The sequence below is a fragment of the Amphibalanus amphitrite genome, unplaced genomic scaffold (genome assembly GCF_019059575.1).
Source record: "Amphibalanus amphitrite isolate SeventyFive unplaced genomic scaffold, NRLGWU_Aamphi_draft 000003F_arrow, whole genome shotgun sequence".
NCBI classification, from domain to species: domain Eukaryota; kingdom Metazoa; phylum Arthropoda; class Thecostraca; order Balanomorpha; family Balanidae; genus Amphibalanus; species Amphibalanus amphitrite.
Window position 1 is genome coordinate 334,112 of NW_024881500.1, and position 27,977 is coordinate 362,088.

The following is a 27,977-nucleotide window of genomic DNA, read 5'->3' on the forward strand; positions in this document are numbered from 1 at the left end:
ATCCAATAAAAAACAAAACTATTGAATCTGGCAAATGTTTTCTCAACCGACTATAGAGAATGGACTGGACTTATCGTGTGTTTTATTAAGGCGATATTTTGAGTCTGATCACCTGGGCTGTGTCCACAGGAACCTGCCTATGCAGGGTGACGACATCCCCGATCCGTACGTCAAGACGTACCTGCTGCCGGATAGATCGGAGAAGAACAAACGGAAAACGGAGGTAGGGATGACGCCTTATCGAAATGCCCAGGGATTGGAGGTCGTTTGTAACCGTATTGCTTTCATGATTGGGGGTTCAAATAGATTCATCATAGAATTTGTGTGGGTTATATTTTGTATACCTACGTTGTAATGTCTTGCATCGTCAAAGCTTATTCGAAACACTGACCTCCAGAAACTATTCTTCCTCCAGAAACTGACGGACAACTGTGACCCGGTGTATGAGGAGACGTTTGAATACAAAGGTCCGCTAGGCGAGGCCCAGCTCCGCACACTGGAGGTGCTCGTCGTCAGCAAGAAAACGTTCGCCAGGAACCCCGTCATCGGAATGGTGAGCTGATGACGTTTTTGAAGAAAGCACGTCTGAATGAGATTTTGCGTCGGATCTGTCTTTCTTCATTAATTTTGCCTATCTAAAAGTGATGTTTACATTACATTCGTACTTTGTTTCTCCCTCAGAAACACATTGACCTGCGCGGAGTAAACCTGGAGGCGGGAACCACCGAGTGGTTCGACCTGGAGCCGGAGGAGCGGTTCGACTCGTAAGTTGACTGCCCTCACACTTTGTCATTGTTTTTGGTGCTTCAGCTTACGCTACAATGACACTTGAACTGTTGTAATAGAACACTTCGTATATGCAAGCAATGCGCTGTGTTTCCATCATGCCTCATGTTGCCACAACTACTTGCAATGGCTGACAGCAGTTTCTTTGCTCGGCAGCTCGCACCCGAAGCCCGCAGCAGTGCCGGAGCCGAAGCCCGCGGCAGTGCCGGAGCCGAAGCCCAGCTCGGAGAAACAGGAGCCTCCCCAGCCTACAGCGGGGCCAATTCCGACTGAGGTGAGGGCTTAGAAACCGTGCATCGTCCACTGTCGCACTGGCGTTATAAGTTTTTTATATAGTCGCGGGTTAAGAATATCATCATGACATCTGATGCTGTAGGCTTGAGCGTAGGTAGTTCGTGTACCCGCCAGGAAGCTGTGACGATATTCGATGAAATATGAACTCGATTTGGCCGCGGGCCAATACGATATTTTTTACCTCAATACCTTGTCGGCGGCACACCTCCATTAAAGGGACAGTATCACCATTTTGATGAAATTTGACATTGCATAGGCCCCACCTTTCTGGTCCGGGAACTGAAGACCGATCCTCGAAGCTCCACACCGTTATCCCGCTATCGCCGCTCAAAGTACGAAAGGTGTACCACACTTTGAATCGTGCTGAATCGTGCTTCACTATCTTCACTTTTTAAATGTTTGCGCCGTTTTGAATTGACCGCCAGTAATAAAACTTTTACCCTGGTCATTTCATCAAATTTTATAAAGCCAAAACGTTTTTCGCACTTATTCATCACCGTTAAATTCATTAAATAGTCGTAGGCAATTTCCGCTGTTTCCTTCGGATTCTAGCGGCTCAACAAAGGAATTCCTCCAGCTTGAATCACAATCTCCCTCCAATGTATGACGTTTATCACGTGATTGTCACGTGATATTTTCTCCCATTGTCAATTGTCACGTCCAATTGTCACTCCCTCCAATTGTCACGTGATATTTTTATAGGCAATATGTAGGCGTTCAACTAGTGTTAAGAGTAAGAACTGCAACTTTCGGTGTTCGATCGTAGAGGGCGGGCCTATCTGCCTGCCGGCGGAGGTCGCTGACCGGTCGCAGGGCAGTGTGTGATCGGAGCCGAGCGCAGAGAGTGCGGCACCTGTACTGAAGTGTTATCTTGATCGGGAAGCAAATACAAGTGAGTGCGACACGCTACAAATACCTAAGGCTACCTCTCCGTAAGGACAACTCAATCAGAAGAACGACCGCGTAAGCGTAGCGTCAATAATGTATTATCTGCGCCAGTTCTGTAGTAATTTTGCATGCTTCCAAACTGGCGGCCATGCTTGTATAGTGGTGGTTCGCTCATGAAAATGAATCATGAAAATGAAATGTGGTTGCAATATTTTTCACCGAGTTCGGTCCTCAAACTATGTTTTTCTGATTCAGAAAAACAAGAAATGCTAGTAAAAAAAAAATCAGCTCCATACATTGATTTTTTTTTCGATGATACTGTCCCTTTAAAGGTAGTGTGCCAGCTTTCCTGGACCATATGGAGTTAATGACCCGGATAAGGAGAACCGGATTTTTAGAACTCATCGATACCTTCAAAACTCATGGAAACGTCTTAAATTCTTCAAATTTTGAGTACCCCAGCGCGAAATTCGCCCCGACGGGTTGTCGGTCGTACCCCAACCACATTTCACACCACTATGAACAATAAATGCACACACCAAAATCGCTATTACCGATAGGCTCATCCAATCAAGTTTCGATAAACCCGTTCATCATCATCTCCTGCGGTTTCGAACACGCCTGTTAGGTGGTGCGGTAGACCGCGCCCAAAGCCAGGGCCCCGGTAACGTGAGTTAGCCGAGTCGAGGCAGCGTGCGCTGACCCAAGCCGGGGCCGCGCGTCCTCCCGGTGTCATGTGATAGCCCGGGGCTGCCCGCGGGGATGCGGTAGACCGCGCCCAAAGCCGCGGCCCCGGCTTGGGTCAGCGCACGCTGCCCCGACTCGGCTACCTCACGTTACCGGGGTCCTGGCTTTGGGCGCCGCTTCTGCTCATACTTTGTGGTGCGGTGGTGGTGCGTCGGGCCGCGCGCTCTGACTTCGGCCAAGAAAAATGCGTCAGCTGTTCATTGTCATTTCTGCCACTTTCGTGTGGTGAAATGGGGTCATAATTTAAGAGACGGCTGTTTTATATCAATTATTTTACATAAAATCATATTTCAAACCATAAATTAATGTACGACAGCCAAATTAAAGAAACAATACCAATACAGGCTTACAGTTTAAGTCAGACATTGTGTTGTCTACGATTAGACAGCTGATAACTCATTCCCGTACGTCGTAACTCTATAATGACCTTTGCTGATTGTCACATGTGCGCCGCATTCGCGTTTGTTGCCGACGCCTGTTTGCAGGTGAGCCCACTACAGTTGTTATACATATCGAAAAACCGATAAACTTTTAGGCAAAAAAAGCACTATTCCAGGCCCATTTTTGATTTTTTTTGCGATATTAGGTAAAAACAGAAGCTTCTTATCCTAGGAAAAATAAAATGGGAAATCTTTCAAAGGTGGCACACTACCTTTAATGTCCACCTGCCTTCCATTGTTCTTATGTGGCTAACCTGTGCCCCTGCGGCCTCACAGACCCCGGCCAGTGACAAGCAGCCCTCTGATGTGACGTCACCCGGTACCCAGCCGGCTGAAACACCTCAGAAGACCGAGCCAACCAAGTGAGTGGGTGGACACTGGACACCGTCGCATACGGGAGTGTGGAACGTTGACCGATGGAATGGATGGAGATGTAGCTGGAAAGGTAGACATCAGGGATGTTACGTTAAGTCATCAGGAATGTGGCGGTAATAGAAATAAACTGTGGCAAGAAGTTTCGGAGTGACCCTGAATGTTTCTGCACAAATGGGATTCAGCATTCTCGAGGTGATGCAGAATGATGTCGATTTATATCTCTTGTAGGAACTGCCTGTTTAATCCAGGGAAGGCATCTATCAAGTGTTGTACGTTTAGTTGTCTACACAGTTTGTAAATTTTCACCTCAGGAATGTAGCCCAGTTTGCGACACCAGCTATCTACCCCCAACACAGCTCTGTCTTTGCGTATCACTCGTGCTGTCTTCATTCATCGGTATGTCGTGAGCCCTCGAAATGTGGTTCCACCCAGAGTTTGTGATGTCTTTTCAGCTCTGCCGGGGCCGATGGTCTGGGAAGGGTTGAGCTCACCCTTCGCCACAACCGTTCCAAGGAAGCCCTCGAGATCACCGTCCACAGGGTGGTGTGAGTAGACCGCCAGCTAAATCCACTGCGACCAAAATCAAACGCGCTCGCCATTGACTGACTATGACAGTGGTCAATGACAACCGCGGTTCTCTTATCCCTTATAATTGGTTCTGAATTAATATATTTGTAAAATATTTGCAGACTGACAGCCAATTGTAGTGGAACAGCAATATTAGAGGAGCAGCGATAGTAAAATGTAAGGGTACTGTGATTATGAGAGCAGTAGTTTTCCCCATTTTGTTTTATTTGAGACTTGTCTTTGCGTCCACAGAAACCTGCCTATGCAGGGTGACGACATCCCTGATCCGTACGTCAAGACGTACTTGCTGCCGGATAGATCGGAAAAGAACAAACGGAAGACGAAGGTAAGAACCGGCTTTGCTGCGCTTAATTACCTCTGTAGCAGCAGAAATTCATATCTATAGTTAATACAAATTTAGGTACGCCTCTTTACTGAAGCCGAATCGTCTGTGCATAATGCTCCTATGATACGGATCACCTACTTGAGATGTCTGCATCACGATTGTTTTTATTTCTTCAGAAACTGACGGACAACTGTGACCCGGTGTTTGAGGAGACGTTTGAATACAAAGGTCCGCTGAGCGAGTCCCAGCTCCGCACACTGGAGGTGCTCGTCGTCAGCAAGAAAACGTTCGCCAGGAACCCCGTCATCGGAATGGTGAGATGAAAACGCCTTTCTCTTGGAGCTGGCGACATAACGACTTGTTATTGATCCTTACTTTTTTGCTGGACTACTCTTGTTAATTGTTAAAATATCATATGTTTACGCTGCTACGTAAATTGTACTGGTGTATTTCTACGGTTCAACGTATATTTCTCCCTCAGAAACACATTGACCTGCGCGGAGTGGACCTGGAGGCGGGAACCACCGAGTGGTTCGACCTGGAGCCAGAGGAGCGTTTCGAATCGTAAGTCTGATGGGGCAAATCGCGACGCCAAGCGTACTGTTGCATACTTGTCCTTGCTGTTAGCTAATTCTTGAACTTACTTATGCGCGAAGAGAGGCGATGTAATGTTTCTCTACTGTGCGACTGGCGAGTCGGTTAACTCTGTAAATAATTGTGAACTCTGGTGCACATGCGATGTGAGAAACTGCCCATTGGCAGCGTCCTCAGTCGAAGGTAAATCCCGACCTCGCCTCTCTCCCCTGACAAACCTCCTCCCCTGTTCGGGCAGCTCTCACCCCAAGTACGACCCGTACAGCAGCCCGGCCCCGCCGCCGGCGGCGCCTCCTGTGCCCGAGCCTGAGGTGAAACAGGAGACCCCCTACCCCGCTCCGGCGGGTTCCGGGAAGACGGCGCAGGAGTCGGAGTCGGCAGAGGTAAGGAGGGAGAGAGATGGAGGGAGAGGGAGAGAGAAAGAGAGAGAGAGAGAGAGAGAGAGAGAGAGAGAGAGTCGTCTCACTGCGAGGGTGGGATCAGTGTTGCAGCGAGGTGGTGTGTGCCTGCGGAAAGACGTACTGCGATTGCGGGGATAATTTGTATAATGAAGAGTGCAACTGTACGGAAATGACCTATCATATTTCAATGCTGAGTTAATGACGGTGCAATTTTTCGAGATAATCGGTGTGGTTATATGCAAGGCTTGGGGTACATAATTTTTGCGTTACCTGCTAAGGTTTGTATACCACTCGGCCTGCATCTCTCCTTCAATGTCTTTACCTCTTTTCCATCAGCCCGTGCCGGTGGCTGCGCCACTGGTGGAGCCGCCGCCCGCCGCCAGCACCCAGCCGGCCAAACCGCCGCAGCAGTAAGTTCAGTCATTGGGGCACACTGAGTTACCTTGTAATTGCCAGATGGCACAGTTGACATCCGTTATCTTCGCGAGAAGGTTCTGACGATACATTGTCTGAATGGGATATGCTAAGTGAAAGCATGTTGTGTGACTGCTCAGCTGTTTTGAGAGTTTGTAATGCCACAGTGTTTGAGTGTGTATTTTTAATCACTAATAGCTGGAGCTATAATTTCACGTCCTACGTACGCGCATATACAGCAGCTAGTGACCACCGCTGTTTTTTCGTGATCGATTCCCTGAAGTATTCATGCCCCTTCTGCTCCGTTGAATCACATGTTTGTTCGCAGTCTGGGTGGAGCTGACAAGCTGGGCAGAATCCAGCTAACCCTGAAATACAACCAGGCCCGCTGCGCACTTGCCGTCGTCGTGCATAAAGTCACGTAAGTCATCGGGGTGAGGTGTGAACTTTTCTAGAACGTCGTGTTCTTCATCGTCTAATGCCATAGATATCGGTACTGGTAGCACATGTGTTCAATGCTTGGAGACATGTTAACCTGAGCGTCAGGAATTCGTCGATGATGTTTATATCCAGCTAAAGGCTCATTGCGATCGTAAATTGCTTTTCTTATGCGCCGTCGCGATCTACATTAAGTGAAGATTAAAGCAAGTTTCGCACCAAAGGACTTCCAAACATTTCCCAAACATGATTCGTCCTTTCTCAATTCTGCAGGAACCTGCCGATGCAGGGTGACGACATCCCCGATCCGTACGTCAAAACGTACTTGCTGCCGGATAGGTCGGAGAAGAACAAACGCAAAACTCAGGTGAGTAATTAATTAAATGTATCACTTGGGCATTTCGGGTGCGGCTTTCGACTCTATCGTCACGACCCTGATGGTTTCCAAACTGTGGCATAGCGAGCTTTATTGTTTCCACTCAAGCATTTGAGTTTGAGCACATTTAAGGTGAAATAAAATTATATAGGTAGGCTATATTTGGATAGCAGTAGGAACATATCCTATCGATTGCTACTGATAAAATGGAAATGGGATCTTTCTTCAGTTTGTCGTGACATAACTTCCTTCTCATTGTTACTGAAATTTATCGATTTATTTCGTGTCTGAATGTGACTTGATATTTTCATGTGACCTTGCCTGTTTCAGAAATTCAAGGACAACTGCAATCCCGTTTATGAGGAGACCCTGGAGTATGAGGGGAAGCTGCACGAGCTCCTGCGCACCCTGGAAGTGCAGGTTGTCAGCAAGAAGACGTTCGCCCCCAACCCCATCCTGGGCATGGTGAGACTAAACGACCGCCGATTTTTACAACACGATGTGCGTCATAAGACGAGAAATCGTAACCGTAAATCGGGCTCCATGAGATCACTGCCGTTTTATCCGCATTTGTATGCGCATAGTACGTGAGATTAAAACGGTGGATGAATGTTCACTGCCGACGCGAATATTCACCCTTATCTTCTTGTCGGCCATCTTTCGGATAATGCGTTTGGATTTTTAGCATGCCTCACTGACGCTTTCTAAGTCCATGTGCGTACCTAGATGACAGCATTCTTTGTCACGGAACTTGTAACCAGTTGATAAAATCGCTTATCTGTTAAATCTGCTGCCTTTTATCGCATTGATCACATGTATTTTTCAGAAACATATTGACCTGAAGTCCTTCGACCTGGAAAACGGGATGACTCTCTGGTTTGATCTGGAGCCCGAAGACAGGTTCGACGAGTAAGTTTACCGATAATAGTAACAGCATCTGGCATAAGTTTCATTTAGATGGGGATGTTGTGTGCTAGCATAAAGATATGCTTGACTGTCAAGACTATACTGCTGACCTGATTACGCGTTTATTATCCACTTTTCTATCAACGTTATTTTCCTTCTAAGTTCATGTTCAGTTGAACGATAACGAACCATTTCAAGCCTCACCTCTCCGTGCTCCCCAGATCGGAGGCTAAGCCATCCACTCCGGCTTACGACCCGTACAGTCGTCCCCCGGCGGCCGCCGCTCCGCCACCGGTCGCGGAGCAGCCCAAACAGAAACCAGTGACGCCCCAGGTGAGACGAGCAGAGCAGCTCCAACAGAAACCACTGACGCCCCAGGTGAGACGAGCAGAGCAGCCCCAACAGAAACCACTGACGCCCCAGGTGAGACGAACAGAGCAGCCCAAACAGGAACCACTGACGCCCCAGGTGAGACGAACAGAGCAGCCCAAACAGGAACCATTGACGCCCTAGGTGAGACAGGCCACCCTGAATAGGTGACTTCTGAATAGAATGGAGGGTTATGCCCTGCCATCACACAGTCATTATCTTTAATGTTTGTGATGCATGGAGTTTGTTATATCGTTTAGAGATGCGTCGTGAGGTGGGTTCAGGCATTGACCAAACGCACCCTACAACACTCATGCTCAGCTAACGCAGCAGCTCCGTAGTTTAACGCCACCTTTCCCTCTATGAATGTCTCTGACACCGTTCTGCCTACATGTCGTCCCTCAGGAGAGTGCGGTGCAGAGTTTGATCCAGGACCTCTTGCCTGAAGACATTCCCCTGCGTGAGGATCCCCCGGGACAGGCTGCCGCACCCAGCCAGTCACCGCCGCAGTAAGTGACAGCGTGCCTGGGGCTACAATATCTAGTGACTCGTTACTCACGCCAGTAATCATGACTCACGCCCACCTCTGTTCGATCTTATTGCCTGTCTGTCCGAGATAATGAGTCTTTTTAAGATGTCCGGTTGTTCAGTAAATGAATAGTCATTGGCTTTTACAAGACGAGCTGAATATTTTGATACACCATATGTAAGTGATAATTCTGCTGACCCCATATTGTTACCTGATATGTCCATCACTATGTCCATCTTTCTAGTGTGTGTGACGTGCTCATCTGAGTATGTTGTATCCACTGTCCATCATGTGCCTGATGTGATGTGACAGACCCTCCTGTCAGAGCGGCTGGGTCCGCCCCTGCGACCAGGGTCGCGGGGCGCTGCCGGTGTCAGGGTCAGTTGGCTCGGCTGCGTGCCGGGGTGCGCACGCTCGTGTGTGTAGTGCCGTGTAGTGTCCTAAATACACTCGACCGCAACTGAATAGTGTCATCTATAGTGACATTTCCATCACCTATCACCCGTGTCTCGTCCTCAGTCCGGCCGGCGCGGACCGCCTGGGCAGAATTGAGCTCACCCTCCGCTACAGTCACATGAAGGACGCACTAGAGGTCACCGTGCACAGAGTCGCGTGAGTGCCTATATTGGGCTGGGAAGTGTATATTGGGCTGGGAAGGGGTAACAAACATGTCTGGCTTGTAGTTCTCGGAATTATAGCGCCGTACTTCTGAAAATGCGTGGTAGGTGATAGACCACAAGTGTGTATTTACCACTGAAGCATATTTGGAGTATGCACCTATTTTTAGGACATGTGCGTAGTTATTTGATGGACGACTCAAAAGTCGGACGGCAAGGGTACTTGGTGACGTGTTCGGAAATGGGCACATGGTTAGTGGCCAGCTTGTGTTCTAACATATACCCATTTACCCACTTCTCCAGGAATCTGCCCGTGCAGGGTGATGACATCCCTGATCCGTACGTCAAGACCTACCTGTTGCCGGACAAATCGGGGAGCAACAAACGGAAAACTGAGGTAAATTTTAACCATGGACATGAAACACGAAGCACAATAAATTCCATCCAATGAGTATTAATTGTTCAATGAATTCAAAATTTTGCTTTTAATGACGGACATTGAGGCATATTTTTAAATTTATTTGCTTGTTGATCGCATGTGTAACGATTTGTCGCTTTCTTTTAGCATAAAGGCCTGGCTACACTATGCGTTTTCTGCGTGCGTGTTTTGCGGGTTTGTGGGTTTTGTGTAATATCGGTCTAGAAAAAATAACGATATTACGTTTTTGTGACGTTTTTATGTTAAATTTTAGTTAATGTAAGGGTTAAATTAACTTCGTATATAATAAAAGTTATGTTATTTATAATTTTTTTCCAGAACGATATTACGCAAAAAAAATGCAAACCCGCCAAAAAAAAAAAAACGCACGCAGAAAACGCATAGTGTAGCCAGGCCTTTACAGTCGAATGGCACAGTGATTTAGTTCTCAGTTGTCAGGAACTGACAGAGCTGAACTGGCCCAGTAAACGTTTCTTGTAAGTTGTTGCCTCGACGTTTTTTCCACTCCACAGAAATTCAAGGACGAATGCAATCCCGTATACGAAGAGACGTTCGAATACAAGGGGAAGCAGAGTGATGTCGGCAGTCGCACTCTTGAGGTTCAGGTGGTCAGCAAGAAAACCTTCGGCTGGAACCCAGTCCTCGGCATGGTAAGGCCACTTTTGTTGACGAAGTCACCATTAATATTCACGTATTCAGTGAATTGCACATAAATTTCGTGGTTCGTTTGCTGATAGTATGCATCCAACAGAGCTAACTATAGCAGCACGTTGTTACGGAGCGAGCGAAGCGAGCGGAGTCTTACGTAGAATAACGGAAATTTCTGAGTATGAGCGGTATGAGTATGAGTATTGTCACGATTCTGCGACGCTTATATCTCAGCAACCACTTGACCGATTTACACGCGGTAATTTTTGTAGGGTAGCTTCATTCCTTCTACCAAGTATTTGACTATTCCCGATGCATGTGGGTGACCCCTTATGCACGTGCCACGTGCAAAACGAAGAGGTGTCACTTTTGTAATTGTTGCAATATCTCGGTAACTACTTGGCCGATTGCGCTGAAAGTTGGCATGTAGGTAGGCACCCACTAGGCAATGCACATCCATGTGCCAGAGTTGGGGTGCTGCTGCACGTGCGCACGTGCAGGGGTCGATTCCAGATCTCGAGAACGGCTGGACCGATGGCGCTCAAATTTGGTATGTACATGGTTAGGGACCGGTTAGTAGGGTGCCGTGCAAAAGTCAGTTGGGACCCATTTTGCACGTGCGCACGTGCAGGGTGCCGCTTCCAGATCTCGAGAACGGCTGGGCCGATTGTGCTCAAATTTGGCACATCGCTAGAGACCGGTTAGTAGGGTGCCGTGCACAAGTCAGCTGGAGGTACCCCCTCGAAATTTCGCACGTGCAAGGGTCACCCTCTCGCTCGCTCCGTTAGTCGCCCCAAAAGGCGTTATCCTGGTTATTAATTGATAAATCGCGCAAAACTAGACGGTAGACAATGGTGCAGAATTGGGGCGTTAAATGACATTTGCATAACAGCTCTTCGACATGCGGCTCGGTGTTCAGTCGAAATAGTGAATGCATAAGTAACACCATGGGATTGGGTATGTAGTTAGCAACCGGTCATTTACGACATCAAATGATTTATTATTCAAGTCACGATAAATGAGTTAACTTATATGTTGTTTCAGTCTTTAATTCGGGAGCCGTAACAGTATTAAAGCGAAGCAGCGTTCGAACTGCCACACTGCTAACCAGGCGCTGGCAGCAGTTGATACCCAAGAAGATGCAGCAACTATTTTATTTTATACATTTTTTATGCTTATTATTGTAGGATTTTAATACTCTCTGCTGTAATTGCCCTCCTTTCTCCCTCAGAAACACATTGACCTGCGCGGCGTGAACCTGGAGGCGGGAACCACCGATTGGTTCGACCTGGAGCCAGAGGAGCGATTCGACTCGTAAGCGACACGCTCTTCTCCGAGCTGCAGCAGTTCTCTAACCACCGACTGAATTCCCTTATACACCGCCGCTGGCGGCAGGCGGGGAGAACCGCCTGACCGGCTGATTAGTGCTTTATCTGTCCGTCACAAGCGTGTAGGCTGTGATGGGGACTGAGGAGTCAGGTCCCTCACTATCTTGCTTGGACGTTGGTTTTTTAACTCTGCTGTTTTTCTCCTGGTTGGCTTGTGTGCGCGCGATGTGACTTTTGTTGGTTCTGTTGTCAGAGTATGTCAAAGGTCGCTGAAACAGAGGTCGATCTGTTTTGCTTTCTTTGCTTGGAATGTAAAGGTGCTGAGCAGCAGCCCATATTCACCCCCTCAGGGCCCCAGCGCCCCTGTTTTTTTTCATGGTGGCAGTTTTCTGAATACGATTGACACACATCAGGGTGATAATTCTGGCTGTCTGTGGATACCGAGTCACTGGTTGTTACTTAATAATGCTGTCTGTGATCCTGGTTGTTGCAAGCGATGTTACGAAGCAATATAATGTGCTTGGACAGTTAACCGATGCATCATACACATGCAATGCATTCTGTTGGTTATTGCCATTGGTGCGACCCTGGGATGTTTGCTCCTCTTACGATGATGGACTTAGTCTCACTTCTCTTGAATCTACTTACCTTACCAGTGACAGAATGGCATTCGCGTTGCCATAGTTATGGTCTATGCTAGTCCGAGATGGAGCGGCACGTCGTTGCTACCGCTCTTCCGTGTGGTGCGTTCAGACTGAATGGTGGACAGATCTGTATGAAAGAGGCCAACCAGACCCTGTGCTTGGGTTTGCTATCTGTTAACTAATAGACTTGTAATGCTCCTTGCTTTGTCATAATATATTTAGCCTTGTCAATATTTGTTTAGCTCGATTCATTTGAGGGGGTCTTAGCAGCATTAAAAGGTAGTGTTTGCTTACCATAGTTTCCTGGAGCCTGCCTGACTCTACCTCGGGCATGAGGCCAGCATACTACATCACGTCTGTGTATATTGAGCTGGTCATATGTCAGCCGTGTGCCCTCCACCGCACCTGTGAGGGTCCCATACGGGCTGTGGTGACCGTGATACAATCAGCAGTGACGCGATATGACAGGCGCTGACAGGGATCTGATAATACACAGACGCTGATGCTACTCCGTACAGGCACCATGGGCCGCCCGTCGTGACCCCGCAGTTGTGTTAGAGCAGTGGTGCTTCACAGAGTATCGATATTTCGTACTCTTTGTGCCATTCCCGTTTATGTTTGGTTAATTTGAGCGAGATAAACGGCTTAGAATATTTGACCAGTCATATATTGACATCTGATAACGAACATAACAACCTTCGTAAATGCTGCCTTGCATTGGAGTAGTGAACCTGTTCAAACCTATTTCAAAGAGGCAGCCTGCTTCATCTGAAGAGTCTTTGTTATTATATTCTAGAATGATGAACGATTTAAATGAAATACAAGCGTGCATCGATAGGATAATATCTCTTCATGATATCTGCCTACCTTAAAAATTGTGATTATAAACTCAGTGACCAAAGACGGCTCTGATCTCGACGGCGACCAATACTAAAGCGACATTATAAATATTTTTGCGTTATAGGCATGCATGTCATCACATGAACGAAGTAGTGTTAGCAACTTTTTTATAGGTAAGGCACAGTTGATGACACACTGAGTATAGAATAATAGTACATGCCTTCCGACTAGTATCCAGGCACTATATATTATAATATTGTCACATATATCTTGAATCTGGATACACACGCCTGTTTCCCAATGTTTCCTTACAGACGCCCAGGCCATGGGTCCAGAATATAGATGGCACCTGTTACAAACTATACGAAATAAAATATACGACTGTAAAGACATAGTGTTCATGCAAGACGTCACTTGCAACGTACACGTTGGGAATCAACATATGTTGCCTATGTTAGGGTATTGCCCATACCCTTTTGGGTAAGATGAGCCCTTACACCGAAAAATCAGCAGTGGTTTTTTCCGGTGCCTTGACCTTTTTATGCGGAACGAGCTTCCTTAATTTAACATCAGTTTGAATGAAGCCGGTTTGGATGATACGTTTCACACCCGGCACAGAACGGCCGTCTTTCCATCTCTGCTGTTCTCGCGGTCCAGTAACCACTGTTGCTTAGCTGACGATGGTCCCCGTGGCCAGGGCGTGGCGCTGCTTGTTCTCCAGACTTCTCAGGGCCCTCTGTTTCCTCCGAGCTTCCAGCTTGGCCTGTACGCGGGTCAGAGGTCAGGTCAAAGGTTTTGTAACAAATACACGCAAAGCTCGTCCTCTATGCATCGCACGCGGAGGTCGGATCGCGAGTTAGGTCAGAGGTCAGATCAAAGCCAGGAAAGTTGATCACCATGATGCACTTCTCGGTATACTGAGCTTATCTTATAAAACGTAATTAATTTTCAGGATTTTTTTTCGACTGTAAATTCTCGCACCCCAATAAGTATGTATAAGTTAATCATGCGGCACAGATATTCAAACATTATTCATAAGTAGGCGTTCCTGAGTGTGAGCTTTAAATGTGCCTTGTCTATATTTCACATTATTCGGAACCCTGCACCCCTGGCGGCTGACCTGAAGATCTCCCCGTGTTCTGGCGGCCTGTCGGTCCTGCTCACGCAGGAACACGCTCATCTCCGTCTCGTGCTTCTCCCTCATGTTGTCAAGCTCCTCTGTGGACAGAACATGCAGGCATCTGTCTTACGACTCGTAAAGGGTGCTTCCTTGTACGAGGGGGTATCGAAAAGTTCTGATCATCACATAGAAGATATAGACCGATTTTGATGATTTTTGGTTGTATTTGTTTCTTAACCCGCGCCCCACGGGGGGGGGGGGCTATTTATAGCCCCCCTCCCGTTTTTCTGCAATAACTTCCAAACCGCTTGACGTATCGACGCCAAACTTTCATTACCTTCGGCTGCATCAATTTGACACCTTGTGTCAAAATTTGAAGTTCGTACCTACCATAGGTCGGCCGGAAATGACGTCAGAGTGACGTCATGTTCGGCCGATTTCGACGCAAAACATTGAACCACGGCAATCGCTCCCAAGAGCTCAGTTTTTAAGCTAGATTCAATTTCTTTGCATGAGAGGACTCAGAATAGACTGCGCTATCAAACTGCTATCTCGGACTTTCGAAATTTTGAAAATTCCGAAAATTTTATATAATTAAATTAAAAATTCATATTTTTCCTTTTTTTTCAAAATTCTTTTGACTTTTCGAAAAACCGGAATATATGTGATAGAACGCATTATTATGACTAATTCTAGCAAGTTTTAGCTAAATATCTTCAAAAATGGCCAAGTTATACGCATTATTGCAAAAAATTAACAATTATTAATTTTTCAAATCAATTTTTCAGCACGAATTTGACATCGTACGCCAATATAAATAGCACCATCGTGTTTCTGAGCTCAAACTGCATCCAATAGACACCTTTTTTGTTGAAAAATTTTAACTTCAAAATTTGACCTTTTTTGACCTGAAAGTGACCTGACCTAAGCTAAATTTGACTCAAAATGACCTCGAATGACACAAACGACATCAAATTCGAAATGTTTGGCCTAAATGGACCATAAAACATGTGTCACGTGACCGACGGATGATATAATATTTTCGTGACCTGTGATGACCTGACCTTGACCTGAAAATCAAAGTACAAGTTTGGTACCCTCAGAGTATCTAGAGCATCTGCTCACGAGTGTGTGAACCAAAAATGAGCCTGATCTGACTTGTAAGACGGCGGCCAGAGCCCAAAACGTGAAGAAGCCAAAATGCTAATAATTTTTACTTTGACCTGACCTGTGACGTCATCGGTGACCTCGAGGTCAATGAAATTAGGTTTCGCTCGACAGTTTTTCCGGGGCTATCAGACGCCGTTTGAATTTTGACGATCGGCCCAGTAGTTTCGGAGTTAGGAGGGGGGGGGGGCTATGAATAGCCCCCCCCCAGTAGGGCGTGTTATACGCAGACCCCAGTGGGGCGCGGGTTAAGAACAATGCTCCCGCTAAGAGAATCCTGAGAAGTGGTTTTATCTTATGTAGGAGAGACTTAGAAGTAAAAAAAAAAAAATGAGTATTGGGCCCATTGAGGACCGAACCGTCATCCAGCTAATGCATTTGAAACGGTATCACACTGAGAAAATACATCAAGAACGTGAAATTAGTTTATGGCGAGGAAAGTACATCTCATGCACATACCGAAAATGAGGAAATAATTTTCACCTTGGTTGCATGACCCTTGCAGGGGAGTCAAGAAGTGAGGTACTACCAGTGACTGACAAGGTGGTGACTGTGAAGGAAGTGGAGGACCTCATCCTTACAGATCGTCGTGTGGCCTTTCAGATGATTGTGCAACAGAAAGGTATCAATGCTTGCAGTGCCTAAAAATATTATCAGCGAAGAACTATAGACGATAAAGGGGTCAGCCCGCTTAGAAGTTCGTGTGTCTACTTTGTTTAAGAGAAAAATGCGTCTTGGCCTTTCGAAATGAAAACTAGATCTTTTTTAGGAAATTGAAGACATCTTCGATCAATTGATGACTTGTGACGAATGCTGGGTCTATGTGTATGATCCAGAGACAAAAAGATGATCAAGAAGTTTAAGCTCTTGATGGGATGCTCAGCCATTCGGCACTGCCAAGTGATATGATCCATTCCTTGTTAGTTCCTATAATTAAGGACAGGTGCGGTGCTTTAGATGACAAAGCAAATTACCGTGCTATAGCATTGTCCACTACTTTGTCAAAGATATTGGAACTCATACTTTTGGACAGGTTAATGCCTTTCCTCAGTACCAGCGATGCACAGTTTGGCATCAAGGCGGGACAGTCCACTACTTTTGCATCATACGTCCTTAAAGAAACAGTGAACCACTATACAAGTCAGGGTAGCCCTGTTTATGCCTGCTTTTTGGACGCCAGCAAAGCATTTGACAGAGTATCCCATTCTAAACTCTTTCGCATTCTTGCTGATCGTAATGTACCTCTGCCATATGTCAAGCTCCTCTTAAGGTGGTATAGGACGCAAAAACTAAGCGTCAAGTGGGCTGGTAGTGAATCCGACACCATCAACGTTCAGAATGGTGTAAGGCAGGGTGGATCGTTATCCCCGATGCTATTTAATGTTTACATTGACTCCCTTCTTACTGTATTGAGGAAGCTGAAGATCGGCTGTTTCATGGGTCCAAGTGCCGTGAATGTGATTGCGTATGCTGATGATTTAGTGCTTTTGGCTCCAACTAGGTCAGCCCTTCAAACGTTGGTACACAAATGTGAGCACTCTGCATTAGCGCTTGATGTCGTGTTTAACACGAAGAAGACAGTGTGTTTGCTGTTTCCGCCACAAAAGCCATATAGAAAACTACACCTGTCCAACAGCCAGACTGCAGATATTTATTTAAATGGACAAAAACTTGGATGGGTGCAGGAGTTTAAATATTTGGGTCACACAGTTTCATGTGATTTGGATGATAGTTCTGACATGCGCAGAGTTAAACGATTTATGTATTATAGTACAAATATGCTTTGTGCTCAATTAGGCTTTGCAGATAGGGACACTCTAGTTAGGCTCTTCAGGACATTTTGTACAAGCATGTATGGCTGTGAGTTGTGGAGTATGCTGAGTGGGAAAAAGGCGATGCGTGAATTGTGTGTGGCCTATCACTCCTGTTTGAAGAAACTTGTTAAAGTTCCAAGATGGGCGAGAAACCACAACCTGTGCATGGAGCTAAAGATGCTTACATGTCCAATGCTGATAGCGAGTAGGCAGCTTCTTTTCTGGAAGAGAGCTACATCTAGTCAAAATAGCATAATAAATGATCTGAATAGGGCCATAGGCGAGAAAGGGTTGGTTGCACGCAACCATAGGAAAATCAGAACTGACTATGAGCTGCTGGAACTAAATATAAATGATATCAGTCGAAAAGATGTTAGCAATATGTTCAGTGCCCATCTAGAAAGAGTGGTACAAGCCCGTCTCATGCAGGTCTGAATTCGCTGATGTCAAACTGCCAAGATTGTCTCTTGTGCATGGGTGTGATGTGTGCAGAGTGTATGTTGATGTGTATGTTGGTGACATTATCATGTTGACTGAATTTGTCATGTTGTATATGTACCGACCTGGTGCGAAATAAATGTTATTATTATTATTTATTATAAGCACGGCACATCTGTCCTTCTTAACCCTCGCCGGCACAGGCCATTTTGCGTCCTTCGACGGCACAAGGGGGGGGGGTACGACCCCCCCTCGCGTTTGGCCCCTGATTGAGCTAGAGCTTCGCGGAAAAAAACGAGCGTGTTGCCCGTCATGAGAGGAAGCCGATGATACCCAATTTTAAGGTCCTAGGTCATCGGGTGACCTTCCAGGTCAGGTCAATGACCCGAAAACCGGGAAAATCGGGACCTGTTAGAAAGTCGTAAAGTGTGGCTGCTAAGGGGTTTTCCGGGGTGCTGATCACGAATATCATGTTAGTTTTGATCATAGATGATGTTTTCAAGCATTTAGACCTGGTCGGGTCAGGTCAGGTCAGGTCAACCGGTAGGGGTTGTGACGGGTATTCGTAATACGTGTCAACCGCCTCTGGCAGCTTCGTAACATGTTACGAAGGCACCAAAACTACTTCGTAAATGTTCAAATGGTTGCTAAATTCGAATTCAGCTCCAAAAACTAGCCTAGAAACATGTAAAACTCGAAAAAGTGAACCGAGGTCACCCGAGGTCACCAAAGGTCAATGACATGACCTGACCTCCAGGTGACCTTGACACCCACCCTAATGCATGGGAGCAGCATCAAATCACATGTTTGAACGTTTGAAACCACGAAAAGCTTGCAAACGCGCGGCTAATGCGAGCCGACATACGCCGAATCGCGATTTCGGCCAAACATGGTCACGGAAAAGAGGTCACAGGTCAAAGGTCATTGGGGTCAGGGTCATGAAATTTTCAGGGAACGTGTAAAATTGATCAATGCGAGGGTACTGAACGTTTCGTCGCGATCGGCCGCTTTTTACGCGAGTTATTCGCGAAAAACCTTAGGGGGGGTTGCATCAACCCCCCCCCCCTGTGCCGGCGAGGGTTAAAAGGCGAAGATGCAGAAGCCGATATGGAAGGTCAATGCTATCAGTGTTGTGGATCTGGCGTAGGATAGTCATTACCGACTGTCTTGATGATGGTCGGATAATGATAAGCAAGCACTACTGCACACTTTTGAAGAAGATGCGAGATGGCCTCAAGCAGAATTGCCGCCAAAAAGCCCAAGAGAGATGTTTTATCCGCACCGACAGCGCCCCCGCCCATTCGTCCTGAGCTGCGATTGAAGAAACAACATGATGTGGACATTAAATCCTACCGCATCTAAGAAATTCACCTGACCAGGTATTAACTGACTCTTAATTGTTACGGGAGATGAAGAATCCACAGTATGGCCGGTGATTTAAGGACAGAAATGACGTCATTGATGAGGTGGAGCAGTGACTTACGGGACGTTGCGAAGGTCCTACAATGACCACCTGAGGCAGCTCAAGAAACGATGCAATAAGTTTGCGGTCGTGTGTGGTGAGGGTGACTTGTAAAGGAGTAATGAACATCATGTAAAAAAGTCAAATTTCTATCACATCTAATTCATGGTGATGATCAGAACTTTTCGATACCCCCTCGTATATATGGGCGCCGCATAAGCGTATAGGAATAGGTGCAGTGAGTCATACAGCTGCGCCCACAATCATTTCCCAGTTATAGGTAGGTATACATACAGGCAATGTATTCTGCACCGGCACAATAACCTGGAACAAAAAACCTTTTCGCATCAACACTATACATAGGTACCTCAGACCTCCATGCAGTGCGACGAATTCAGGATATTTTGTACTCTACCAATACGAGTAGGTATTTTGAAGCATTTGATACTCTGGTGGTCTTCAATATTTGTATTTGTGCTCAGGTGGAAGAAACCGGAGCGAGCACATGTGATGGAACACATACCGGTGAACCACTCTTAGAAATTTTTAGCCCGATACCTTCAAAAATGGCCAAGCTGGCTTCTTTTGCATCCGGTGCCGCAGCTACTACCCTCCCCCTCCCCCGATTCCCGGCTATGCAGCTGGATTTCTGCACCCATGCACCCACAATAGTCCAGCCGTTCCTACGGGACGCCCATGGGGCGTCGAACAAGTTAATTAGTATGCATTGAAAACGGGTTTCTTGTTTTGTGCTAACGGATAGTGGTCATGTGTTAAAAGTAGGTATATCAACTTTTAAGAAGTGACCGCCGTTTGTCCGTTTTTACTGGTGTTGCTGTAAACCCATTTAAAAGTTAAAAAAATATGCTACAAAAATCGTACCGGATGCATTATTACAGTTTGCAAATATGTATTATTTTAACCAGTACTAATGTTTACCAGCACCACTCGTAACGGTAATGCCACCAATAAGTGACCTCACAAAGCTGTGTTTTGCACCGTATTACCAGCGATTTACTCCATGGTAACTGTTCTCTGTTCCGTAAGTTGCGCAGTCATCAGTCATCACAGCTTTTCCGCATCCGTCTCCGACAGACTTGGATAGGACAGGGATGTGAGATCATCTGTATCTTCTTAGATGTAACGCCTAACGGTGCTAACGTCAAAGCGCACCGTTCCGGGTGGGGCGCCTTATCCCACCATCCTCCATCCTGCACACATCGCTTTTTACGAATAGATCCAACGACACTCAGCAAAGAGAAAATCTAATGTGGCATTACTTATGTCGAATCAAGTTCATGCTATTCAAGTATCAGTCCTATCTCAAGACAGAGCGATTCATAAGGCGACAGAATAATGTCCAAGTCGTAATTATCATCGATAGTCGATACCTTCTGTTTGTCTACGTATAATACGAGTATCCAGATCATCAGTACCGTGATTTGTCTTTGGTAAGGCGACAGGAAGATTTTTACTGTCCCTGATATGCACCATAATCGTCCAGACATTTTTGCAGAAAACAGGGTTTGGTTTTTATGAAGCATTGATTCTTGGCCTGGCATTAAAGGAACGGTTACAAACTTGCGTTTCAAAAGTTGAATTGTGCCTTGGTATCATATGCATGCATGTTCGATTCGCCGTTTACGAATGAACCGTGAAACCTGGTCAAACCAACTGCCTATCGATGCCATCAAAGCTAACGCCTCTTGTTTTGCATTATTCTGGGTTTTGCTCTATATACGAATTCAGAGGTGTAAATGAGGCGCAGTGTTATAGGTTCAATATTGCGAGGACGCGTCGAATCCACAACTTATGTTACTGAAATGTGTGGTTATTAGTTCAAAATTTAATGATTTCTACTGAAACTGAAGGAACACTCACGTTTAAACTCCTCGTAGGACTTGCCGAATATTTCCTCGCTGGTTGGCATTTGACCGATGTCGATGTCGTCCAGGCCCATGTACTCGTCATTCTGCAAACGATAAAAGTAGCAATCGTCAGATTTAGGACAACATATTCATCATGGATGTATATGAATACTGAATAGTTAAGAAGGAAGACATCGCTTTATTCTCTATGTGTGGCTGTCACGTTCTCACACCTAAAACACGCACACAAATGATCTGTGCAGGTATAGGAATCAGTTTAATGCAATGCATAAGAACTGTGAATGCACGTATTAAGAGTCATCAAACGACAAAATGTTGATATAGAATGGGAGGGCAGTAACAATGTGTTGTTTTTAGCATTAAAATTGGCCAATTTTCTCCAATTTTAAAATTTTATCCAGGCCAATTTTAATATAAAAAAAACACGTTGCCATTGCCTTCCCAGTTTATTTCATTCGTCTCACATAACGACTAGAATGTTATTGACTTTGTCACACCATTGTTCTGTTATCTCCGCTATATGTATAACGCCAGCAGTAGTATGGAGATCAGCCCAAGAGCCGCCTGGATAACTGCGCTCTCGATAAATGTCAGCTGGACGCCCGCACCCGTGACTGGCATGCATGGCACGCATGGCCATGCCGGCACCGTTTGAGCACAAAGGGTCAGTCGTCAAGGCCTCGTGTACTAAGGCCACGCATGCTTAGAGAGGCTTTTACGCGCATGCCACGGTAATCTAAATCCGCTACTATCCTCGTGGAGGTCGCGTCCTCCGCTATGTAGACTTTATGCACGGATGGTTTCGATTCTGTAAAGTGAAATGCTGTCTTTTAGGGGTGACATCATGGTTCACTCTCGTCGCCGGAGCTCATCTTTTGATTATAGTGCGTAAAATGTACGATCGCACTTTATTTTGCTTCATTGGACAAGCACACGTGTTAGACAGATCATCCCGCTTATGACCTTGATTTATCCGCCACGACGTGCAGCCTTATTCATATGCCATGTAGGATAGTGAATATACTGAACTAACTTGTAATGAAATAGCACGTCGCTGGTTTTCTGTGAAATATGGCGCTTAACATTCCTCTGACGCTCAGACAGGTAGCATTCAAGCTCAATAAAAATTGCATGACAGGTTATCTTATATCACTTTCGATTGCACTCATATCTAGGGAATATATCTCTAGCAATCCCATAATCGTTCTTTTCGCCCGTTTGTCAATAAATGCTTGAAAACGCAACATTTCGGCACTATCTTCGCCTTAGTAAATTTATACTGCCAACGATGGGCCACAAGGCGCCACTTTGGAGCATTTCAAATGATGTTTGTTGAATAAGAGTATGCATCACCGCCCTATGGACGAGGCAGGGCGAGGCATGAAGTGCAATGTGGTGGTATTCGACGATCGATACACCATTCACGAAGGGCAATAATGCACTTCAACAACCGGTGGCGCATTCTGGCACCTACATGAATCAACAGACTTTGTTTGCAGCGTTTGGAGACCCTGGGCGTAAATGGTTCTAGCTGTGGCCGATACTTTGGCGAAGTGACAAATTTAACCCGCGCACCGACGGGGGTCTGCGCCAACTTCGTACCGACGGGGGGGGGCGGATGACCGCCCCCCCCCCCCTGAGATCTCGAGAACGAAGCAAGATAGCGACAAGCGGTAAACGGCATTGGATACGCACGGCCAAGATCTACAATTTTTACTAAGGTCATTTTCAGGTCAGGTCAAAGATGACGTCACAGGGGTCGAAAAAGTCAAAATGGCGGCGCTAGATATGGAGAGAGTTTTTCTCGAATAACTTTCGAATTAGTCAAGATAGGAACAAACTAAGGGCATCATCGTGATCCCCTCGTCAATCCGCATCGAATGATATATATGTTGACCTCGAAAGGTCAAGGTCAAAGGTTGACCTCAGGTCACGTGACCTCGAGGTCATCATGTATATCATTCGATGCGTCTTGACGAGCTGAACACAATGAGACCATCCACGCGTCTGTATCTTGTTTCTGTACGGAGTTATTGGCCAAAAACCTTTGGTGACCTTTGATGACGTCACATGACCTCACAGCTGCCCAACAGCAAAACAGACCTCAAGGTAGTGAAGGTTGATCGTATATGAAGTCATGTATGGTATATGGGGCCATTCCGACCCGTTTTAGTGGTAAAAACAGGGAGTTGATTTTTCCCCCATTGACTTATAATGGGGAGGTCGCGAAATTGACCTGACCTTAGGTCACCGATATCAAAATTCCGAGATATACAAATTGTAGCTACTAATGACCTAATAATATCCTGCGACTTTCAAAGGCCTCCGACATCTACTGTAGCTCTGGCACGGTGACAAAGTTGCAAAAAAGTGACTTGAGGCTGGGTCATTCAAAGTGACCTGGTGACCTGACCTTAAAAGGTAGGAGGTTCAAACTTGCACACCATGTGTAAAATTGATGAGGTTATAGTCATACCAAATTTCGCGGCGCTACGCGCCGCGGTTTTCCCGCTATTTGCGAAAAACCTCAGAGGGGGCGGATATCCGCCCCCCCCCCGTCGGTGCGCGGGTTAACAATCCTCATGACCGTCTCAAATCCCTCAAGTAGACGCTGTTCAATACGTTCAGTGTATCGTGGAAGACGCTCAGCACACTCACCAGCTGCTCCAGATCCTTGTCGCTGACGTCGGTGATACTGTTCAGGTCGACGGCAATGTGCTGCTCGTCAGGGGTCTTGTCCTCTTCGATCTCGATCTCCACGTCGTCGCCCCAGATCTCGTGCACCTGGGAAGATGAGACAAAGTGACGGTCAAATCGGCCAGAATTATAATTCACGGAAGCAGTCGGGACAGCTCCCTGGATTTGCTCATCCATAGACCGCTATATATCGTGATATATGGTGGTATATGGCCTATCACATGCCTTTGAACGTGAGCTTATTCAGTAATCGTATCAATCAAAAGTTAAAATCGTGGGCTGTAATGAAACGGCGGTGAAGGCAATGTCTTCTGCATTTTTTTTCTTTAAGAAAAAACAAAGCTCAATTTGCACTCAACGTTTATGTCTTTTCTGAAGTATATAAACTATGTCACCTCCATCAAAATGTCTGCAATAAAAATGGTATAACTGATGACTAGCGGTCATTTGGAGGGTCAGTTGAGGTAATACCTACCTATAAGGTCATCAACCATTTCTGTGATAGCTTTTTCTAACAAAGAGCTAACTAGAACGCAGTGAATAGCTTCAGTGTGTTTGTCTGAGACGCATTTATTGATATGAAACACGATAAACTTTGGTCATTACATGCCCTTGACCTGACCTTTCCCTACCGCCATCACAAAGTTTATTGATATTCCCACTCGTGGGTGCGGAGTAAGTTGGTTGATAATGACGTGATTGGTCATTTTATTGGTTTCATTTTTAACGCTCGCCGGCACAGGCCATTTTGAGTCCTTCGACGGCACAAGTGGTGGTACGACCCCCCTCGCGTTTGGCCCCTGATGGAGCTAGAGCTTCGCGGAAAAAAACGAGCGTGTTGCCCGTCGCGAGAGGAAGCCAATGACACCCGATTTTAAGGTCCTAGGTCATCGGTTGACCTTCCAGGTCAGGTCAATGACCCAAAAATCGGGAATATCGAGACCTGTTAAAAGTCGTAAAGCGTGGCTGCTAAGGGGCTTCCGGGGTGCTGATCACGAATATCGTGTTAGTTTTGATCACAGATGAAGTCGTTAAGCGTTTAGACCAGGTCGGGTCAGGTCAGGTCAGGTCAACCGGTAGGGGTCGTGGCGGGTATTCGTAGTACCTGTCATCCGCCTCTGACAGCTTCGTAACATGTTACGAAGGCACCAAAACTACTTCGTAAATGTTCAAACGGTTGCTAAATTCGAATTCAGCTCCAAAAACTAGCCTAGAAACATGTAAAACTCGAAAAAGTGATCCGAGGTCACCAAAGGTCAATGACCTGACCTGACCTTCAGGTGACCTTGACACCCACCCTAATGCATGGGAGCAACATCGAATCACATGTTTGAACGTTTGAAACCACGAAAAGCTTGCAAACGCGCGGCTAATGCGAGCTGACATACGTACGCCGAATCGCGATTTCGGCCAAACATGGTCACAGGTCAAAGGTCATTGGGGTCAGGGTCATGAAATTTACAGGGTAGGTGTAAAATTGATCAATGCGAAGGTACTGAAAGTTTCGTTGCGATCGGCCGCTTTTTACGCGAGTTATTCGTGAAAAGCCTTAGGGCGGGTTGCATAAATCCCCCCCCCCCTGTGCCGGCGAGGGTTAAGTGTGCGCTCATTGGTGCAACACATTTTTCCAATCTTCTTTCTGGACCACAAATTGTTTCCGTCGCTGACTCTGCACACTGCGTCTAATTGATACTTATTTACCCAAACACGTTTAATGTTCCTAGGTGACGTCCGCGGGGAAAAGGAAATGCATTAGTATTGATGCCCGTTTAATAGCGCGCGTGTCTAATTGTCAGCGGGTCCTGCTGCCGGCCGGCCCCGTTCATTTGTGACTGCCGACCGGTATTTGTAGCACGGTCGTTCATGTTTGATGGCGTGGCAAAACGATGGCCGTGGGGCGGTAAGGTCGGGTGCGGCGGCGCACTTCACTGTCGGCCTCTTTGTGCACAGCTGTGCACAGCTGAGCACGCGACACGGGCGGCCCTCGTGGTCCATGTACGGCGGTGCTCAACGTGCGTACAACGTGTGTCTATTAAAGTTAGCATGAGTCACAAGTACACGCTTTTAACTCTTCTTAAATTGCTTGGTTTTTAATATCAAATGAGATTTTAATTTTCAAAGCTCGTCCTCCTTGGCTGAAATTGCACTATTGCCCAATATATGTTTAGATGCCCAGTTTAGATTGAATGCTTTGAGAATGGTGCATTTGTTTGGCACAATTACATATACACCCGAATAAGATTTAAGTTGTATCTGTTTTAGAGCTTGTTGGAGGATCATTATTAATGTAAAAATCAAGTATTTCTTTATTGTCATGACCTTTCCTCCTTTCAAAAATATGCTGAGCCAAAATTATATTGTTTTAGCGTTTTCAAATACATCGGCCACAGGTCTTCATCAGTGAAATATCAAAAAGTAGTTCTTTTGGATATTTCACTGATGAAGGCCTGTGGCCAATATATTTGAAAACGCTAAAACAATATAATTTTGGCTCAGCATATTTTTGAAAAGGAGGAAAGGTCATGACAATAAAGAAATACTTGATTTTTACGAATAAGATTTAAATTGGGCCATAGTTTCTTTATAACAGCTTGCAATATGCATTGCCGTATAACTCGTCCCCTGAGTAAGGAGTAAAAGGCGCTTTCACAACGGTTATCTGGCACACATTTGGTACAAATTGGTGCAATTTGGTTAAATTAGCTTCAAAGTTGACTTTGAGTAGTTTTCAGCTTGGGATGTACTGGTTATCTATATACCTTTTTATCAAATTATCAGATATTATTTTCATTTAAAACATTGAAACAGCTTCGTGGTATGAAAATATTTGCTGTAGAAGAGAGTTGGTTAGATTTAGTCAAGTTTGGTGCATTAGTCAGACAGCCCGTCATGAAAACGGCCAATATTTTCTATCCTCAAGCCGTTCTCACGTTGTCGCTGAGCGCCATTACTGAATGCTGCGCTGCGTGGCTGTCGCGCGGAGCATTGTGTCGCAGTTCGATGCTATTTACGCATATTCAATGCATACTCGCCACTACGCAATACATGTCCGCCTGCGTCATCGACTGTGTCACAATATGGGCATGCCAAGGGTATATTTTTGGTTACAAAGCTGAGTGTAAGCCGCGATAAATGGTAATCCAACTATCACACTGTGGAACTCAACGTGAACTAAACAATAACACTAAGCACCTTTTTCATTCAGAGAATCTCACATAGGTAGGTAATTCTCAGAATATTGAATGAACACCAGCCCTTGACCCAGTTCTAGGCGTCATGTTGATGTATGCATGTGCAAAAACTACGTGTGAGTGAACATGTTTGATGTGTATCAACACGCTAAAATCCCCCTCATCTGAAAAAGGAGAGCAATTAGCGCTCCTCTGAGACATTTATAATAATCGTGTGTGTGAAAGAAAGTGAAAGGAGGAAACAGACCTTATCTGCGTGCAGAATGCGTGCGACGAGAACCTTAGTCGGCTCAACTTTGATGCAACTGACACTGACAGATGTAACGTTTACCTGGATACATTCAGACTTAAGAGCGCACAGAATCGACCAATTTTTGTGCTTTTCATTCACCTGAATCTGCCTCTTCTATCAACAGAACGCGTCGTATCCATGGAATTTCCATGTTTACCTAATTCGGCCACCCAGCAATAACTTCACCACAATTCATGTGATCTGCTCAGCTTTTCACGGTTTATGCACTGCGACCATCATATGGCACCACTCGAGCCTCGGCGTTTTGAGCGCCGAGGCTCAAACCGTGTGACGTACGTTATTTGGCCAGTTACGTGGAAAGCATTCAATAACGCGACATTCAATAATAAACCGTGTGACGTACCTTCTGCTTGATGAGACGGATGCGCTCCTCCTTCAGAGCCTGGGTGGTGAGGCGCACCCGCCGGTTGATGGCGTTCAGGTCCTGCATGATGGTGGTGTTGAGCACCTGGGAACAGAGCACGGATGAAGCTCCTTAGCTCCTAACCGGAACGGTAGCTAGTCTCTGTCTCTCACTGAACTTAGGGGAATGAGCATAACTAGTTCGCCATAAACGACAGAGACGGAACGAGCCTGACGAAACGTCTGATGGTGGTAAGACGATCGGATGGAATCGTTCAGCCGCTCGGCAGGCGGTGGACGGGTGTCATTTGTAGAGGATCAGGCTAGCGGCGGTCGAGGTAAGCAGGATGGAGCAATAGCCAGTTACGCGGAAAGCATGAATGGCTGCGCTGCTGGGCAAAGTTTAAGAACAGGATGAACGATAAGAATCCTGGTTGGCGCTCAGTGGGTGAGCTGTGAGCTGCAGTTGATCGGCTCTTTTGATGACCATCACGTCCTAGTCTGTGCCACAGAGCGGATGACGGCCCGCCCCCATCACGGAGCTCCTCAGATCACGGG

The 27,977-nt window shown here is 46.1% G+C and overlaps 2 protein-coding genes across 11 annotated transcripts in view; one reads left to right on the forward strand and one right to left on the reverse strand.

Moving 5' to 3' along the window:
• Positions 1 to 12,377, forward strand: part of LOC122392332 (extended synaptotagmin-2-like) — a 50,932-nt gene extending 38,555 nt beyond the window's left edge. For 7 of the 10 annotated variants that reach the window (XR_006258559.1, XR_006258556.1, XM_043387356.1 and 4 more), the window contains 21 exons: positions 130 to 223; positions 416 to 553; positions 682 to 764; positions 943 to 1,060; positions 3,432 to 3,517; positions 3,983 to 4,075; positions 4,350 to 4,443; positions 4,620 to 4,757; positions 4,925 to 5,007; positions 5,276 to 5,420; positions 5,775 to 5,848; positions 6,181 to 6,273; positions 6,564 to 6,657; positions 6,997 to 7,131; positions 7,493 to 7,575; positions 7,794 to 7,905; positions 8,347 to 8,450; positions 8,990 to 9,082; positions 9,391 to 9,484; positions 10,039 to 10,176; positions 11,406 to 12,377. Coding sequence is in view for 8 of the 10 variants with exons in the window: in XM_043387356.1 (XP_043243291.1) it covers positions 130 to 223; positions 416 to 553; positions 682 to 764; positions 943 to 1,060; positions 3,432 to 3,517; positions 3,983 to 4,075; positions 4,350 to 4,443; positions 4,620 to 4,757; positions 4,925 to 5,007; positions 5,276 to 5,420; positions 5,775 to 5,848; positions 6,181 to 6,273; positions 6,564 to 6,657; positions 6,997 to 7,131; positions 7,493 to 7,575; positions 7,794 to 7,905; positions 8,347 to 8,450; positions 8,990 to 9,082; positions 9,391 to 9,484; positions 10,039 to 10,176; positions 11,406 to 11,492 (2,179 nt within the window). In the remaining 2 variants the exon portion in view is untranslated. Of the gene's footprint in view, positions 1 to 129; positions 224 to 415; positions 554 to 681; positions 765 to 942; positions 1,061 to 3,431; positions 3,518 to 3,982; positions 4,076 to 4,349; positions 4,444 to 4,619; positions 4,758 to 4,924; positions 5,008 to 5,275; positions 5,421 to 5,774; positions 5,849 to 6,180; positions 6,274 to 6,563; positions 6,658 to 6,996; positions 7,132 to 7,492; positions 7,576 to 7,793; positions 7,906 to 8,346; positions 8,451 to 8,989; positions 9,083 to 9,390; positions 9,485 to 10,038; positions 10,177 to 11,405 lie in introns of those variants that run through there. The other 3 variants (XM_043387520.1, XM_043387609.1, XM_043389216.1) reach the window with 3 other exon arrangements.
• A 420-nt stretch (positions 12,378 to 12,797) lies between these two features.
• LOC122393446 overlaps positions 12,798 to 27,977 on the reverse strand; it is a 35,272-nt gene continuing 20,092 nt past the window's right edge. Inside the window, exons 9-13 of the mRNA XM_043389496.1 lie at positions 27,421 to 27,525; positions 23,535 to 23,660; positions 20,869 to 20,959; positions 14,107 to 14,204; positions 12,798 to 13,749 (exon numbers count right to left, since the gene is read on the reverse strand). Of these exons, the coding sequence (XP_043245431.1) occupies positions 13,657 to 13,749; positions 14,107 to 14,204; positions 20,869 to 20,959; positions 23,535 to 23,660; positions 27,421 to 27,525 (513 nt within the window). The 3' untranslated portion in view covers positions 12,798 to 13,656. The remainder of the gene's footprint in view (positions 13,750 to 14,106; positions 14,205 to 20,868; positions 20,960 to 23,534; positions 23,661 to 27,420; positions 27,526 to 27,977) is intronic.